Source organism: Haliotis asinina, chromosome 2 (assembly GCF_037392515.1).
Source record: "Haliotis asinina isolate JCU_RB_2024 chromosome 2, JCU_Hal_asi_v2, whole genome shotgun sequence".
NCBI classification, from domain to species: domain Eukaryota; kingdom Metazoa; phylum Mollusca; class Gastropoda; order Lepetellida; family Haliotidae; genus Haliotis; species Haliotis asinina.
In genome coordinates, this window is record NC_090281.1 from 101,404,719 (window position 1) to 101,424,662 (window position 19,944).

A 19,944-nucleotide genomic window follows, 5' to 3' on the forward strand; every position below is an offset into this window, starting at 1 on the left:
TATGAATGTTACAGTTATATCTCTTATAGTACTATGTGTATGGATAGCTGTGTATGAATGTTACAGTTATATCTGTACAAGACTATGTGCATGGATAGCTGTGTATGAATGTTACAGTTGTATCTCTTATAGTACTATGTGCATGGATAGCTGTGTATGAATTTTACAGTTATATCTCTATAGTACAGTGTATGGATAGCTGTGTATGAATGTTACAGTTGTATCTCTTATAGTACTATGTGCATGGATAGCTGTGTATGAATGTTACAGTTATATCTCTATAGTACAGTGTATGGATAGCTGTGTATGAATGTTACAGTTGTATCTCTTATAGTACTATGTGTATGGATAGCTGTGTATGAATGTTACAGTTATATCTCTATAGTACAGTGTATGGATAGCTGTGTATGAATGTTACAGTTATATCTCCTATAGTACTATGTGTATGGATAGCTGTGTATGAAAGTTACAGTTATACCTCTACAATACTAAGTGCATGGATAGCTGCATGTGACACTGAAGGAGCCAGTGTTCAGACAAGATGTTTGAACTGCTTGGATGAGCTATGGAGACACCCAATCCTGTTGTTTACAGACATCACTGTAAGGAACAGGCTTTGCTTGGATTGTTCTTCCCTTTTTTGCCTCCAGCATTAGACAACTCTGTTGTCATTCCAACTGCCTTAAACTTTGACTTAGAACTTCTGCGGTTAATGGGTGGCATGTTTGAGGGAGGCGACTGACCCACTGGACTCTCAGATTTGCTGCCACTCTTTCGTACAGGGGCCATGTTGTTGTCGGAGTTGGCTGTCTTGGCACTGCTACTGCTCTGGGGGCCGAGGATCCTGGTTTGGGCTCCCAGCTTACCATGACTAGCACCCTGTGACAGGCTGGATGTTTCTGCTTTGTCTGAGATCTTAGCTGGATCTGAGGTCTTCAAGGGGTTTTTGGATTTACCTGAAAAATAACTGGCCTGGATGACTAGACAGTCGCAGTAATGGTATGTAAGACAGGTAGTATGAAACATTGTCTGGGCTGGGTGAACTAGACAGTTGTGGTAATAGTATGTAAGGCAGGCAGTCTACAACATTGTCTGGCCTGGATGACTAGACAGTTGCAGTAATAGTATGTAGGGCAGGTAGTCTGAAACATAGTCTGGCCTGGATGACTAGACAGTTGCAGTAATAGTTTGTAAGGTAGTCTGTCTGAAACATTGTCTGGCCTGGATGACTAGACAGCTGCAGTAATACTAAGGCAGGTAGTCTGAAACATTGTCTGGCCTGGATGACTAGACAGTTGCAGCAATAGTATATAGGGCAGATAGTCTGAAACATTGTCTGGCCTGGATGACTAGACAGTTGCAGCAATAGTATGTAGGGCAGGTAGTCTAAAACATTGTCTGGCCTGGATGACTAGACAGTTGCAGCAATAGTATGTAGGGCAGGTAGTCTAAAACACTGTCTCGCCTAGACAGTCACAGTAATAGTATGTAAGGTAGTCTGTCTGAAACATTGCCTGGCCTGGATGACTAGCTATATAGACAGTCGCAGTAAGAGTATGTAAGGTAGTCTGAAACATTGTCTGGCAAGATGGAAACAACATAAACAAAAATTTAAACAGGATGGGAAGATAGTAACAGCTCCACCTTTTTTCAAGTGAGACTTCTCTCCCTTTTTCTTCCTGTAGACATCACTTTTCTCTATGAGTTCCTTCAGCAGTAGATCCTCACGAAATACCACCCTCCTCTGGTTGAGCCGAGTTCCAGTATCACGACTCAGTTTGGTTATCCGTGGCCCACTCTGGTGTTTATCACAAAGCCAGAACACCTTCCCACTGGGTAGATGACACCTGTAACACAGGGAGATAGTCAGAACACCTTCCCATTGGGTAGATGACACCTGTAATACTGGGAGATAGTCAGAACACCTTCCCACTGGGTAGATGACACCTATCATTACCTATCAGAACACTGATAGATAAAGACAACACTTTCCCACTGGGTAGATGACACCTGTAACACAGGGAGAAAATCAGAACACCTTCCCACTGGGTAGATAACACCTGCAACACAGGGAGATAATCAGAACACCTTCCCACTGGGTAGATGACACCAGTAACACTGATAGATAATGACAAGACCTTCCCACTGGGTAGATGACACCTGTAACACTGGGAGATAATCAGAACACCTTCCCACTGGGTAGATGACACCTGTAATACAGGGAGATAATCAGAATACCATACCGCAATGGATCTACCTTCTCAACTGGATTTAGATTGATTCCAATCTTCACACATGGCTGAGGAATGATGCATACCTCCGTAACTGGATTTAGAATGTGCAATGTTTTTCAGTATAATTGATATTTTATACTTATCCTGACTCATGCTTATTATGATTATCCTCTATGGATAATTGTGGAATCCCTTGTATTTCTTTGCATAAAACTTTACTCACCCACAAGTTGCCTTCCTTTAATATTTTCCCGCCAAAACAGTCACATGACCAGCCATGCTTGTCACTCTCTCCTGAATATGTCCGACACTTGGATCTGCTCTGAAACCCTAAGTGCCTTCTGTGGGGAGGGACTTGTGATGGTCCTGAGTAGAACAGGCACTCCAGCAACCCATGTTTGACATAAAATGTGACTATGCTTGTTGCTTGTGTGGCACATGCCATTGGTTACCAGTTGCGCAGATCAATACTCCTGCTCTTGATCACTGGATTGTCTGGTCCAGACTGAATTATTTACAGACCATGGTCATATAGCTGAAATATTGCTGAATGTGGTGTAAAACTAACCTTGCTCACTCACACTGAGGGAGGTTGGGAGGGCTAGACATCTTGAGTCAGTAAGTGTATAAAATATCAGGTTTACTCTAAAATTACATCTTTGTCCTGATTCATGCATATTATGCTTCCAGAATGAGATGGAATCAGTGGTGGGTCAGACCACTTTGTGGATTCATTGGCGTTCCTTTGGATACTTTTTGTATGTCCCATGGGAACTGTACAAGGGGCCATAACTCATTCCCGTTCTTCCAGCTCTCATCTGTAACTCACGGAGACCACATCATGTCAGACTTCTTTAAGACAAGTAAATCTCTCAGATTCATGTGGATCTTTAGATATGCTAGTATCTCCATCTTACTTGTTATCTATAGGAACTCATGGGTTATGACATCTTCCTATCATAAGAGCTGTGACCCTTTCATGTACGAGTATCTTCTTTACAAGTACATAGTTTGATCACTTATGCTAGCCTGTCCTTGATGTAAGCATGTACTTTCAACCAAAATCTCCCCAGAGCAAATAATATTGTAAAGTTGTCGTCCTGGGAGTCCAAAAAGCTTTCAAAGTAAAGTATAAATTAGCCACATTATAAATGTGGTATTTTTGTTATTTTAACTGTTGGTTAAATTTTCCTACAATCATGAGTGGCTGAAGGGATGGTGTAAATACAGCAAAGGCTCAGGCAGGTAGCAAAAGTTTTGTAAGTCCCCATGTGTAGGATTCAAAGTAGGGACAACCAGAGAATCCTTAGAACACAGTTCAGCCTTTATTACTTCATGAACAGTTCTTTATGGTTCAACTTCTTTATCATACAAGGTCACAATGTTTCGAGACAGTTCCTAGTATCCTCTTCAGGTGAAGTGAAGGTAAAACTAAGGGGATGTAGTTTATATACACATAATGGTAGACAGATAACAATGGGTAACAAGATATACACAATATGCACAACCCCAATCATAAGATTGTTTGGGACACCAGGACACTAGTTAGGAATGCCAATGACTTCAAGAGAAGCAAGATCCTAGAAGCCATTGCAATCAAGCGGAACAAGCCCTCAATCAACAGAGACGGTGGTGTTTACCTACCCAATGCATGGAACCACCTTATCCTCAGTGACTAACCTTTATCAAAACTTCTTTACCTGTGACTCATTAATCTAATCAATACAAGCCTGCACCCCAGTCAGTAGAAGCCTGTACATCAGTTGAAGCCTGTACATCAATCAGTTGAAACCTGTACATCAATTAATAGAAACCTGCATATCCATTCTGAGGATCGTAGACAACGCTGGGACTTGGAACTGTCTGTCTGGTTGACCAGATCACTAATTCTTTGCAACATAGTCTCATCTAAGACTTAGATGCGCTTCGAATCAAGTTCTTCCAAAGTCCAGAGCATAGACCTCTCACATCAAGCTGCAGTGACTAAGGTGAGCGGAAACAGCGTTTTCTGTGTCATTAACTTGAAGGTCACTTGTTCTAGTAGTTCGCAGCTCTCACTTGTGAGATGCTGTAGTACTATGTTCAGATCCCATGCAGGTAGAATTTCTTTTGCTGATCTTCCCGCTTGAAGGAGTGCTGGATAGGAAGTAGTTCTGGCACTTTTGTCATCTTGATGCCTGTCTTCATTGTAATGACTGTACTGATTGCTGTCAGATATGTAGATAGGGTCAAACCTTTCAATCACTTTGTCTAAGATAACATAAATATTCTGCTAATAAAGGATGATTCACTTTCATTGCTGTAAAGCCGTTCCACCTTGCAAACTGTTCAGATCTCTGCCACTTGTTGTTGTGCAAGCTGTGAGTCAATCTATGTACTGGTTTACTGCCTTTGCAGCTCTGTGGAGTATCCTCTTTTCTTTGAGCAAGTATCGATACTTTCCACAGGTGCAGCTGGAAGATTGATGGATTTCTGTAAATTTGCTTGGTGTGCAGATGGATGAGTAGGTTTGGCCACTTGGCAGTTTCAAGATTGGACTTCCGAGTTCTTGAGTGAGATTGGGAAACCAGACTCCCGCCTTTCCAATAGGGCATGACCAAGGTCAGTTGTAGTACTTTCACTTGCTTGATCAGTAGTAATACTTTTGCTGGTACAACTGGTGGTAGGGATGTATAAGCGTTTAGTCCTTCCTGTGATAAGCTATAGGTATCTCCCATGCTTGCGGATCTGGTACTGTGAGACAAATGTATGTATCTGTTTGTTGAATGTGACACACATTTATCCAGATGTTTAGGTCATCTACCATGTCAAACAACAGGAATGTAACTGTAACAGACTTGGTGATCTTGATGACCTTTATGTCTATATGTGGAATGCCACTGTTGAGTTGTCTGTGTGAACTGTCAGCGGTTAGTTTACCAGTGAGTTTGACCAGTGCAGCAAGGAGCTGATCACCGCTTTCATCTCAAGTTTGTTGATGTGAAGATGTGGTTCTTGTGTCGACCACTTTCCCCCTGGTACTCTGTTGCCTAGATGTGTTCTCCAACCTTGCAGTGACACATCTGTGTACAGGTGTGTGTTGCAGACTGGCCCTTCTAAATAGGCTCCTCCACAGATATTCGACTTTTGAGTCCACCATAGCACGTATGTCTTTAAACTGTCTGGTAAGGAGAAAGTAAGATTCTTTATGGATAACAACTTCTTTATTACTGTTTTGCTGTCAGCTGGTGAGATGTCATGAACTGCTGTATTAGGCATAACTGTAGTCTTCCTGTGAGTCAAATCCTGCACAGACGTGGGTAGACTTAGGAGACATTGATATGTAATAGAGAGATGACTTTGTCTGGAATCATGGCTTGGATCTTGATCTCACGATCTACTGGGACCAGTAGATCTGTGTTGTGATGAATTCAGGAACTGCAAATCTTACTTCGGCTCAAATTCTGACTTCATCAAATTCACTAGCCATCCTAGTTGTGTGAGAAGTCTGATGGTGAAGTTTAGCTGCTGTCTTCTTGATGAGTTTCTGTCCCATCATCTAAGCAGAAGGCACTGCATAGACCTTGACGATGTAGGTAGGCGTTGATGAGCTTGGTCACTTGTGTAAACCTATGTTGGCCAATGATATTCCAAATGGTAGAGCTTTCCACCATAAATGTTGACCTTTGAACAGGAACCTCAGATTCTTTTGTGAATCCTGATGAACTGGGATACGCAGGTACAGATCTTGTAGGTTTATGCTTGCCAGGTAGTCTGTTGGACTGATGAACTGGGATACGCAGGTACAGATCTTGTAGGTTTATGCTTGCCAGGTAGTCTGTTGGACTGATTAGTTGTCTGAGTTGAGGTAGATGGACAATCTTGAAACTCTTTGGTTTGATTAGTCTTCTTTGAGTTATTCTTGGTTACTAGGAAAATTGTGGAGTAGAAGCCGGGCGCTAGTTGGTGTTGATCTACCTCTCCTGCAGCAGTACTAACTAACAGCAAGTTGATGGCTTCTTTTAATTTACTGTCTGGTCATCTGTGTAGTTGAAGAACAATGGGTTGCAGGTCAGCGTTGGCATGTTCTTCATCTGTAACCTTGTCGTAGCACATATGAGACATAGTTCTCCCCTCAAGATTCCCCAATTTTCCCAGTACCTTTGTAGACGTCCACCCAATGTCAACCGCTTTACAGGAGCTGCTGGTGGTGGAAGCGCCCATCTTCAGCATGTTGATCCTATGAAACCTCTGGAAGCGCAGTCTCTCTTGGAGGTGTTCCTGGAGTTCCTGGATAAGCAGTGAATTTCTTCCACCTCTAAAGCTGGAGTATTTCTTCTCCATTGCCTTTTGAACACCCGTAAACTGTCATATGATGTTGGCCAGCAGGTAAATTGACTATCATTATTACCTCCTAGGAATCATGCAATGCTTCCTTGATGACTTGTTCCATTCCACTTCCCAAAATAGTGGGTGCTGACCATAGAGCTGTCAGCAGAGATTTGGTGAATATGTCACTCCCTGAACATGACAACAACAGACCTATTCTCCATAGAAGGGTTGGACCCAGCGATGTTGAGGTCCTGTGGTCTGAGATGAAGCGCTGATCCTTCTTCTGTGTAAGCAATGCTGAGTCGATCATCCAATCTTCTCCTGTGCTAGGGTTCTGGAATCTCGACATCAGTGCCTTGTTGATCACTCTGGATCTCATCAAACCGGGGAAAGTCCTTGTAGTTGTAATATCTGTTTGAGTGATCTCTTCATCATCCACCTTGTAAGACTGACTCTGAGATTCATTGATGAACTTAGTCCACGTTTGCCACTCTCATGAAGGGTTCTGTGTGATGCTGAGGGAATCTCTTTGTGTTGAATGTAGGTATGTGCTGATTCTGGTATTTTGTAACTTTATTGAAGGCTGTACTGAGGCTTGCAGGCACCCTTGAGATCTGATCTGTTGGCAGAATCATGAGAAACTCAAAGTCTTCTTTTGTCATTTTTTATATTAAAGAGCAAAAGAAATGAAACAAAAGTTTCGAAACAATGAAATCTCATTAAAGTGGAATGTTTTTGGTAAAGTGACATAGAGGTCCAAGATGTGATGATGTCATGCAATTTGACGTCCGTATGAAACATTAGCACAAACACACCAATAGTGCAACAAAACCGTAAGTTTAGCATGTGCATCAATGTTTATGGATGGAAAGTATGCATTTCACTGTGAGGTATCCTTTCTAAAAAACAGTTCATTATTGACACACAAATGATTCCTAGACAAACAACTGAGCAGAGGGGAATGGCCATTAGACAGCTCCACGGAAGTAGCTCTGCTACAGCTGTAGTTACACAAATGAGCTGTCATCTCACCATTACACAAGTTGACCAACATCATCTGCAAACTGGCGCTGTTGCTGATCATCCCTGTACTGGATGTCTCCTGTGCCAGGTTGGTTCACTCACCATCTAAGGAACCAAACTCAAGCAGCTGCAGTAGCAGCAGTCTTAGTGCATGGTGAAGGGGAGCAGTGTCCTGAGATTTATTAGGCATCGTCTTTGAGCTGCTGGAATCCACTGCCAACTGCCATATGTGGGACCAATTTTGACTTGTCAACAATGCCAATGGTGTTAACAGCCCTCACACAGCAAGATTCTCAATGAATTGTCTGGCTTAGAACGACATTAACATTCTTCCATGGATCTCTCTTTCCCTGTGTAACTGCCAAACCTTCCCCTTTGCCAAACCTCCCCCAAGGAAACTTTCCCCCTTGCCAAACCTCCCCCAAGGAAACTTTCCCCTTGCCAAACCTCCCCCAGGGAAACTTTCCCCCTTGCCAAACCTCCCCCAAGGAAACTTTCCCCCTTGCCAAACCTCCGCCAAGGATACTTTCCCCCTTACCAAACCTCCCCCAGGGACACTTTGGCCTGGGCCAAACCTCCCCTCCTAGACATAATCTTCCTTGTGGAAAGTTTGGCCAGTCTATTATCTCACAGAGAGAACGTCTCACATCAATGGTTGGGCTCAGAATTCTGCATTACTCAATGGCCATCTAACAAAATAGAACTCATGACAACTTTGGCTCCTCCCCTAAAATAATGTCCCTCGTCATACAAAAATGATTCATACCCAATCTTAATAAGTAGTTACTTTCATTAGTCCCTTTCTGAAACTCTGCTTGGTACCATGAAATTCTTCCATTATAAAAATGACTTTGTTAGCTTTAATCCATACACCAATCAAACATTGACATATCTAACTATTATTCCAGACTGGTAGGCACCAGAAAGTACTTAATCAGATGTTATGCTTGTCCTTCTGTTGACAAAACTGACCATTTATATGATGAATGTCCATCCACCTAATTGAGGTCACCTGATAATTAATCGGAAATTGTTATTCCCCAAGGGAAATGAATCAATTACTTGATTATTGGACTTTCTAAGCACATTTACCTTTTCCAACTTGGTCTTCAATTTGCATTTTCAGATTTTCAACTCTAAACCGAGTGTATTGCAATACATGTATGTAGTAGATCCTTTAGCTTAACAGGAAATTAAAAAAAATAGTTTTGTGTCTATATGTATCCCTGTGCCATGAGTACTAAAATATAAACTAGCCTTGGTTTAAATAATTATGTTTGACCTAACACAATTTCCTAATTCCAAATTATTAAAATGTAATCTTACATAAGTTATCTCATATTGTGTATCAACACAATATCTATACATAACAGATGGAAGCAGATTTAAGCACCAACACAACCTAACACAATATCTGTATACTAGTATAACAGTTGGAAGCAGATGTAAACACCAACACAACGACATGACACAATGTCTATGTCAAATGCCGTATCATCTATCATTCCACCATAGCACCATATTCTAAGTTTCAAAAGACAGGGTTTGATAAGGGCTATGCATGGCTCAGGAATGTTGGAAACATATTTCATTTACCAAGTGATTATGGATTAGTAAACAAGCTTAAGTGAATAATGTTCCATCACAATAAATACTAGATGATAAACAGCATGATAAGAAAGCAGGGATCCAGCGTGAAACCCGCCAAATGTGCGATTGAATGTGTTTGGTGACATGGTTTAGACACAACTAATGCATTGTGGCAGCAGGAGTAGGACAGATTTAGAGATACATGTATATGCCATTCAGACATGTATGCTTTCAAATCACTACACCCAAGTTAGAGGCAAGAATGGATTATTTGGCAAAAACATGTATCAACATTTCAGTCAAAACTACTGTCTGGTTTAGTTTTACTGTTTCCCGGTTTTGATATTGAAGTGAGTGTAGAGAAAAAGAGGCCTTACTCGGCCATAATCTCCTCTTTCGATATCAGAACAAGGGTGGGGAAGAATTAGCATAGCTAGGCCAGAATTTCCTCTTTCATAAAACACACAACAACATAACAGGGGGGAAACTTTGGCCTTGTGAAGAGGAACTTTAACCTAGCCCAAACTTTCCATGGGCAAAGAATATCCTGGGACAAATCTTTTCTGGGGAAAGTTTGACCTAGGTCAGATTCTCCCCAAGGAAAGTTTAGACTGGGAAAGAAATGGCCTGCTATACTGGGAAATGGCTCCCACTGAACATACTTGGATGAAATTGGACGTTAGATTGCTGCAGGTAGACAGCTTTTCACCCTTTCACAGTTGGCACAGAGATTGGTGTTGGAGTGGAACCACTTGCCTCGGGCACTCTTTCAGCCCCTTGTGAACTTGATGAGGTGATGTTGCACAGCCTGTGTGCAAGCTCAAAACAAGTCTACTAAACTGTTTGAGAGGCATTCATGAAAACGGTATAAGAATCTATACCGAAATGTCGCTACCCTGCAATAAAGAAGTTGATCATCCATAAAAATTCTTGTCATCTTCAAGTCTACTAAAGAGACTGACCTTTCATACTCAGGGATTGACCGATTGTGATCAGTTTGATTTTATTGCAATTAAATGTCAACATCAATTTTCAGCTGTTAAACTGACAGCATCTTCCACAGAATATACAATTAGACATAATGTGGGTTGTCCTCTATTTAAAAAGTTAACAAAAAGCCAGACTTGCGTTTCTTGTGCTGTTCAGTATTGGCAAGCTCTTCATTTGACCCCTTGAAGGGGAAGCCAAATCCAATCTACTCACCAAAAAAGACATTACTTCAGCTTTAGAGAAGACATAGTCTCCCTCCAGAATTGCTCTGTTTGTGAATCCTTCTTTTGAGAAAGCTCATTTAGTGAATGCTCCCTTCATGAATACTTCTCCTTTACTGTATGTGATGCTGATCTGTATCTGTGCGAGCTGCGGGATTCCGAAGCAGAGAGGCTGAATCTCAGTGGGGATTCTGTCCTCCATTGCATACTGGACCACTGCAATCCATGGTTTGCCTCTTTTGCTGGTCTGTCCACACCTTTCCTTCTGTTTGCCACCTCTGCGTCTACTTGTCTATCCTCCTAGCTTTCATATATACATGAATAACAACAGTTTGCTTATGTAGCGGCCACAAAATTTCCGAGTCCCGTGCTGGGATTCGAACGACAGACCTTCCGATCTGAAGTCAGACACCTTGTCCACATGACCAAAGAGGTTAACCCTGTCAGCAAGCTGACAAGGTAAGGATGTCATCTGTGGGATGACTCCACGCCCTGCTACATACTCCCCGTCAACAGAAGGCACGTCCCGGGCTGCATAGTTGGGTACTGAGGCTTATTTTGTTCAAATATGATATGAACATGCTCAGCCCCACGTTGGGCGCCAATGTAGCGGCCACAAGATTTCCGAGTCCCGTGCTGGGATTCGAACGACGGACCTTCCGATCCGAAGTCAGACACCTTGTCCACATGACCAAAGAGGTTAACCCCGTCAGCAAGCTGACAAGGTAAGGATGTCATCTGTGGGATGACTCCACGCCCTGCTACACTTAGCTTGCTATATTTTCAACAAGTCAGCAATTCCCACTGGCATGATAAGTCAGTGTTTTGCAATGGCAAGATATGGTGAGGTGGCCATGTTTTGATTAACTGTGGGTGACGCACCAATGACAAGTTTCCAGACACATCTCTGACAAGTGTCCAGACACATCTCTGACAAGTTCACAGTCATATCCCTGACAAGTGTCCAGACACATCTCTGACAAGTGTCCAGACACATCTCTGACAAGTTCCCAGTCATATCACTGACAAGTGTCCAGACACATCTCTGACAAGTTTCCAGACACATCTCTGACAAGTGTGCACTGTAACACAGATACTGTTACATCTGTAAATTGCATCATAAAAGCCCATGGTCGAAGTTCTGCACTGAAGCCTGGAAATGGAATGGAGTAGATGAAGGGTTTGAGCATACTGAGCATTCCTCTAGACTTTCTTGCAGCAATGAGTTACACTGCTGCTCTCTCTCATACCTGCTGTCTGGTGGCTGATGTACAGCTGAGGAGTTGATAAGTTGCCTGGTCTCACTGTACAGAAACACTGCCATGTATTACTTTTAACTGTAACTTCAGGCAGCAAAGTTGGCGGATCAGCATACACATGTACTTCAGCAAGTACTTCAGGAGGAGGCATAAAGGATCTCTGTACTGATGTCGTACTAGACTGTGACAACTTCGTTGAGGTCTTAGATTCTGATGATTTATGCATCTGTGTTGATACCTTCCATTTCTCCTTCTGTGGTTGGTCATGTGACTTTTTAGGTAGGAAAGTATTAAAGGGAGGTAACTCCCTTTAAAGGGAACTACAAGGGATTCAAGTCTTCCACTATCATTGACATAGAAGGAGATAAGCATATTAAGCCTGAGTCAGGATGAGGAAAAATCATGCCTATATTCCCAAGTGGCTGAGGATTGATGCCTACATCCTCAATCAAATTTAGAATGTTATCCAACCTCTCAACTGGCTGAGGAATGATGCCTACTGCTTTGACTGGAATTAGAATGAAGCTTAACTTCTCGACTGGCAGAGGAATGATTTCTACATCCTCAACTGGATTTAGAAGGATGCATATGTCCTCATCTGGCTTAAGAATGATGTCTACCAGTTCAACTGCACTTAGAATGATGCCTATCTTCCCAGCCGGCTAAGATATGATGTATACCAGTTCAACTGCAATTAGAATGACGCCTATCTTCCTAGCCGGCTAAGAAATCATGTATACCAGCTCAAGAGGATTTAGAATGATGCCTATCTGCTCAAGTGGCTGAGGAATGATCCCTACCTCCTCAACTGGATTTAGAAGGGTGCATATCTCATTTGGCTTTAGAATGACACCTACAAGTTCAACTGCATTTAGAACAATGCGTATCTGCTCATCTGGCTTTGAATGATGCCTACGTCCTCTTCTGGTTGTGGAATGATGCCTACCTGCTCAACTGGTTCAGGAATGATGCCTACCTGCTCAACTGGTTCAGGAATGATGCCTACCTGCTCAACTGGTTCAGGAATGATGCCTACCTGCTCAACTGGTTCAGGAATGATGCCTACCTGCTCAACTGGTTCAGGAATGGCTCAGCCTGTTTCTCATTGTCTAAGAGGATTGTCCTCATAGATTGGTATGCCTCTAAGAAGTCTGAACCCTGGGCTTCCTGCCAACACATGAACACACCGTGTCAACACAACTCTGAAAGCACTCAAACATGAAAATTCTCAAAGGGCATAATCTGTATGAACTGGGCAGAATCAAGTACAACTGGTGCATAATGATGTAAAACTGGAGCACAGTAATGTATAACTGGGGCAGAAAGATGTACAACTGGGGCAGAATCAAGTACAACTGGTGCATAATGATGTAAAACTGGAGCACAGTAATGTATAACTGGGGCAGAAAGATGTACAACTGGGGCAGAATCAAGTACAACTGGTGCATAATGATGTAACACTGGAGCACAGTAATGTATAACTGGGGCAGAAAGATGTACAACTGGGGCAGAAAGATGTACAACTGGGGGCAGAAAGATGTACAACTGGGGCAGAAAGATGTACAACTGGGGCAGAAAGATGTACAACTGGGGCACAGTAATGTATAACTGGGGCAGAAAGATGTACAACTGGGGCAGAAAGATGTACAACTGGGGCACAGTAATGTATAACTGGGGCAGAAAGATGTATAACTGGGGCAGAAAGATGTACAACTGGGGCAGAAAGATGTACAACTGGGGCAGAAAGATGTACAACTGGGGCACAGTAATGTATAACTGGGGCAGACAGATGTACAACTGGGGCAGAAAGATGTACAACTGGGGCACAGTAATGTATAACTGGGGCAGAAAGATGTATAACTGGGGCAGAAAGATGTACAACTGGGGCAGAAAGATGTATAACTGGGGCACAGTAATGTATAACTGGGGCAGAAAGATGTATAACTGGGGCAGAAAGATGTACAACTGGGGCACAGTAATGTATAACTGGGGCAGAAAGATGTACAACTGGGGCAGAAAGATGTACAACTGGGGCAGAAAGATGTACAACTGGGGCAGAAAGATGTACAACTGGGGCACACTTGTGTTCAGCTGGGGCACAGTGATGTACAATAGGAACATACTGTGCTGTACAAATGGAATAGAGTGATGTGCAACTGTTGTACACTGATGTACAACTTGGATACAGTGATGTACAACTGGAGCAGAGATGCACAACTGGGTTGGGAGATGAACAATTTGGTCTTAGTGATTATAGAGTTCTTGTTTTATTTCACAAAAATCCAATTGAAACAAATGTCAGTTCCTCAAATTTATTCTTCATAAATGCTGTAGTCTGAAGACTGACTGAAATAACAAAAATCTTAAGTTTCAGTCCACAGTGAACTACAGAAAATGGTTGACATCCATTCACTGACAAAGTTACCTCCAAAAGCAAAATATAGACACTCAAAATTACCAAATCAGGATAATGCTACCCAAATATATATATAATTATAAAAATAAATTGGAGTGTGAGACACTCTCACTGCCCAGCTCTCTCAACCATGTGCCTCCCAGTCACCCATATGCCTCCCAGTCACACATGTGCTTCCCAGTCACCCACCTGGAGTTACCCGACTTACCTTAGTCTAGGTAACTGAATCACCTCATAAATCTCTCTCTCTCATCTCATAAATCAATTAGTCAATCACACACACACTCTCTCTCTCTCGCTTTCTTTTTGATACTAATACTCAAAAACGTACACACTTAGCAAGCAAACTTAGAAAACATATCATTTGCATTCAATACACTCTCTCATGCAACCACCCTATACATTCATATTCATACCAATTTACACACAAAATTAACCTGTTACCTGCACACTCCAGTTATCTATATCCAAAATATAGAGTTGAATGCCAGCCTATTTCAAAACTAAGATGTGATGCCAGTGGAAATGTAAACTACTTGGGAAGAAGTATTTAGAGAAGGTTCTTCAAATAACTGATTTTGGAATATTATAATCACTTACGTTTAAAATTAGAAAAGAAATTATAGTACTGCTTGTTAAAGCTAAATGACTATTGCCACCCTTCTTATGCAGCACTATAAGACGTAGACTTCACTGGACAGAAAATGACAATTATGTTACAGCCATTTCACATCTCCATGTTACCATATCTTGTCATCACAAGGACATGACACCTGTTAAGGTGCTAAGTAGTGACCACAGGTAGATTAATATCGCAACAGTGTGTGTGTGTGTGTGTGTGTGTGTGTGTGTGTGTGTGTGTGTGTGTGTGTGTGTGTGTGTGTGTGTGTGTGTGAGTGAGTGAGTGAGTGAGTGAGAGAGTGAGTGAGTGAGTGATTATGCCATACAATGCCTGCACAGAGAGGTGGCACTGTAAGAATGTTAGCATGTCATTATGTCATACATTGTCTACACAGGGAGATGACCACTGTAACAGTGTGTCATTATTCCATACATTGTCTACACAGGGAGGTGGCACTGTAAGAATGAATGCTGTGAAGCTGTGAACACTTATGTACAATAGCACATCCCACACTCGATGTGATGAGAAAAGCACCCAATCTATGTAATTTTCCTGCCCTACCCATCCAATCTACGTTTACCTGCTCTACCCAATCTAGGAACTGTTGGCCAGTGTCTCCACTCATCAGACAGTTCAGCTGCATGGAACTCTGCCGCAGGATGGCGTAGATACGAGCCAGGTATGGAGACACCTTCCGCATCTGACTGACGAACTCTTCTGTCTTTCTCAAGGGGAAGGACTGGTCACACAGATGCCATCCCTATGAAAACATATCACATGTAGACAGACACCAGTAGACAGACACAAGTAGACTCACACATGTAGACGGACACAAGTAGATTCACACATGTAGATTGACACAGGGTAGACAGGCACAAGCAGATTCACACATGTAGATTGACACAGGGTAGACAGACACATATAGACTCACACATGTAAACAGACACATGTAGACAGACACAAGTAGACACACATGTAGACAGACTGGTCACACAGATGCCATCCCTATGAAAACATATCACATGTAGACAGACACCAGTAGACAGACACAAGTAGACTCACACATGTAGACGGACACAAGCAGATTCACACATGTAGATTGACACAGGGTAGACAGGCACAAGCAGATTCACACATGTAGATTGACACAGGGTAGACAGGCACAAGTAGATTCACACATGTAGATTGACACAGGGTAGGCAGACATATAGACTCACACATGTAGACAGACACCAATAGACAGACACAAGTAGACTCACACAGGGTAGACAGGCACAAGTAGAATTACACATGTAGATTGACACATGGTAGACAGACACATATAGACTCACACATGTAGACAGACACCAGTAGACAGACACAAGTACACTCACACATGTAGACAGACACCAATAGACAGACACAAGTACACTCACACATGTAGACAGACACCAATAGACAGACACAAGTATGCTCACACATGTAGACAGACACCAGTAGACAGACACAAGTAGAGTCAAACATGTAGACAGACACCAGTAGACAGACACAAGTAGATTCACACATGTAGATTGACACAAGTAGATTCACACATGTAGATTGACACAGGGTAGACAGGCACAAGTAGATTGACACAGGGTAGACAGCACATGTAGGTTGCCACAGGGTAAACAGCACATGTAGACTGCCACAGGGTAGACAGCACATGTAGATTAACATAGGGTAGACAGCACATGTAGATTGACATAGGGTAGACAGCACATGTAGATTGACATAGGGTAGACAGCACATGTAGACTGCCACAGGGTAAACAGCACATGTAGACTGCCACAGGGTAGACAGCACATGTAGATTGACATAGGGTAGACAGGCACATGTAGATTGACATAGGGTAGACAGCACATGTAGGTTGCCACAGGGTAAACAGCACATGTAGACTGCCACAGGGTAGACAGCACATGTAGATTGACATAGGGTAGACAGCACATGTAGATTGACATAGGGTAGACAGCACATGTAGATTGACATAGGGTAGACAGCACATGTAGATTGACATAGGGTAGACAGCACATGTAGACTGCCACAGGGTAGAAACCACATGTAGATTGCCACAGGGTAGACAGCACATGTAGATTAACATAGGGTAGACAGGCACATGTAGATTGACATATGGTAGACAGACACATGTAGATTGACATAGGGTAGACAGACACACGTAGATTGACATAGGGTAAACAGCACATGTAGATTGACATAGGGTAGACAGGCACATGTAGATTGACATAGGGTAGACAGCACATGTAGACTGCCACAGGGTAGAAACCACATGTAGATTGCCACAGGGCAGACAGCACATGTAGATTAACATAGGGTAGACAGGCACATGTAGATTGACATATGGTAGACAGACACATGTAGATTGACATATGGTAGACAGACACAAGTAGATTGACACAGGGTAGACAGCACATGTAGGTTGCCACAGGGTAAACAGCACATGTAGACTGCCACAGGGTACACAGCACATGTAGACTGCCACAGGGTAGAAACCACATGTAGATTAACATAGGGTACACAGGCACATGTAGATTGACATATGGTAGACAGACACATGTAGATTGACATAGGGTAGACAGACACATGTAGATTGACATATGGTGGACAGACACAAGTAGATTGACACAGGGTAGACAGCACATGTAGATTGACATAGGGTAGACAGGCACATGTAGATTGACATATGGTAGACAGACACATGTAGATTGACATAGGGTAGACAGACACATGTAGATTGACATAGGGTAAACAGCACATGTAGACTGCCACAGGGTAGACAGCACATGTAGATTGACATAGGGTAGACAGCACATGTAGACTGCCACAGGGTAGAAACCACATGTAGATTGCCACAGGGCAGACAGCACATGTAGATTGACATAGGGTAGACAGGCACATGTAGATTGACATATGGTAGACAGACACATGTAGATTGACATAGGGTAGACAGACACATGTAGATTGACACAGGGTAGACAGCACATGTAGGTTGCCACAGGGTAAACAGCACATGTAGACTGCCACAGGGTAGACAGCACATGTAGATTAACATAGGGTAGACAGGCACATGTAGATTGACATATGGTAGACAGACACATGTAGATTGACATAGGGTAGACAGACACATGTAGATTGACATAGGGTAAACAGCACATGTAGACTGCCACAGGGTAGACAGCACATGTAGATTGACATAGGGTAGACACCACATGTAGATTGACATAGGGTAGACAGGCACATGTAGATTGACATAGAGTAGACAGGCACATGTAGACTGCCACAGGGTAGACACCACATGTAGATTGACATAGGGTAGACAGGCACATGTAGACTGACATAGAGTAGACACCACATGTAGATTGACATATAGTAAACAGCACATGTAGATTGACATAGGGTAGACACCACATGTAGATTGATACAGGGTAGACACCACATGTAGATTGACATAGGGTAGACAGGCACATGTAGATTGACATAGAGTAGACAGCACATGGAGATTGCCACAGGGTAGACACCACATGTAGATTGACATAGGGTAGACAGGCACATGTAGACTGACATAGAGTAGACACCACATGTAGATTGACATATAGTAAACAGCACATGTAGATTGACATAGGGTAGACACCACATGTAGATTGATACAGGGTAGACACCACATGTAGATTGACATAGGGTAGACAGGCACATGTAGATTGACATAGAGTAGACACCACATGTAGATTGACACATGTAGGCATATACTTGTAGACACATGTATAAAGACACATATGAAGAGATATGTAGACATTCACATGCAGAGAGACATAGGTAGACTGACACATCTAGTATGACACATGTAGACTGACACTTACAGATAGACATACTTATAATGACACATTTATATGGACACATGTAGACTGACACATTTAAGCCCAGTGCATTAGCCAATATATGACACAACACATGAATTATGTGTTGAACACTTCTTGTACACATAGATAGTATGCCATATTATCAAGGGATGAAGAAGTTTCCGTTGAGTAATGAGTACTGTATCTGATACTTACCTCTTCAAATTCACACAGCAGACGAACTCCAAAACTCTCTGACTCCCACCCTTCAGTCTCAGGGTTAAAGGTCTGAAACAGAACCAGCATTTTTGTATGTTCCTCATACTTACAGCCAACAAAACCAGCATCATGTTCCTCATACAGACAGTCAACAGACCTAGTATTAGGTGTTCTTCATATAGTCAACAGAAACGGCATCACAATTTCCTGATACAAACAGTCAGTAAAACTAGTATTAGGTGTTCCTCATACAGACAGTCAACATAACAGCACCACATGTGTCATGCCAACATTCAACAGAACCAGTGTTAAGTGTTCTGTATACAGACAGCCAACAGAACAGCACCACATGTGTCATGCCAACATTCAACAGAACCAGTGTTAAGTGTTCTGTATACAGACAGCCAACAGAACAGCACCACATGTGTCATGCCAACATTCAACAGAACCAGTGTTAAGTGTTCTGTATACAGACAGGCAACAAACAGCATCACATGCATGTTTCTCATACCAACAGTCAACAGAACCAGTGCTCTTCATACAGACAGCCAACAGAACCACTGTGTTCTTGTGTTTCTTGTACATACAGCCAATACATCAGCATCACAGGTTTCTCATACCAACAGTCAACAGAACCAGTGCTCTTCATACAGACAGCCAACAGAACCATTGTGTTCTTGTGTTTCTTGTACATACAGCCAATACATCAGCATCACAGGTTTCTCATATCAACAGTCAACAGAACCAGTGTTAAGTGCTTGTTACACAGACAGCCAACAGAACAGCATCACATGTTCATCATAGAGGCAGCCAACAGAACAGCATCACATGTTCCTCATACAGACAGTCAACAGAACAGCATCACATATTTCTCATACTAACAGTTAACAGAACCAGTGTTAAGTGCTTGTTACACAGACAGCCAACAGAACAGCATCACATGTTCATCATACAGACAGTCAACAGAACAGCATCACATGTTCATCATACAGACAGTCAACAGAACAGCATCACATGTTCCTCGTACACACAGCCAACAGATCAGTATCACATGTTCCTCACACAGAGAGCCAACAGAACAGCATCACATGTTCCTCATACAGACAGTCAACAGAACAGCATCACATGTTCCTCACACAGACAGTCAACAGAACAGCATCACATGTTCCTCACACAGACAGTCAACA

General features: G+C 42.4%; 1 protein-coding gene across 1 annotated transcript in view; it reads right to left on the reverse strand.

Moving 5' to 3' along the window:
• Positions 1-597: 597 nt before the first annotated feature.
• Positions 598-19,944, reverse strand: part of LOC137272175 (uncharacterized) — a 550,405-nt gene continuing 531,058 nt past the window's right edge. Inside the window, exons 78-82 of the mRNA XM_067804527.1 lie at positions 18,755-18,826; positions 15,247-15,426; positions 12,695-12,795; positions 1,645-1,847; positions 598-956 (exon numbers count right to left, since the gene is read on the reverse strand). Coding sequence (XP_067660628.1) covers positions 598-956; positions 1,645-1,847; positions 12,695-12,795; positions 15,247-15,426; positions 18,755-18,826 — 915 coding nt within the window. The remainder of the gene's footprint in view (positions 957-1,644; positions 1,848-12,694; positions 12,796-15,246; positions 15,427-18,754; positions 18,827-19,944) is intronic.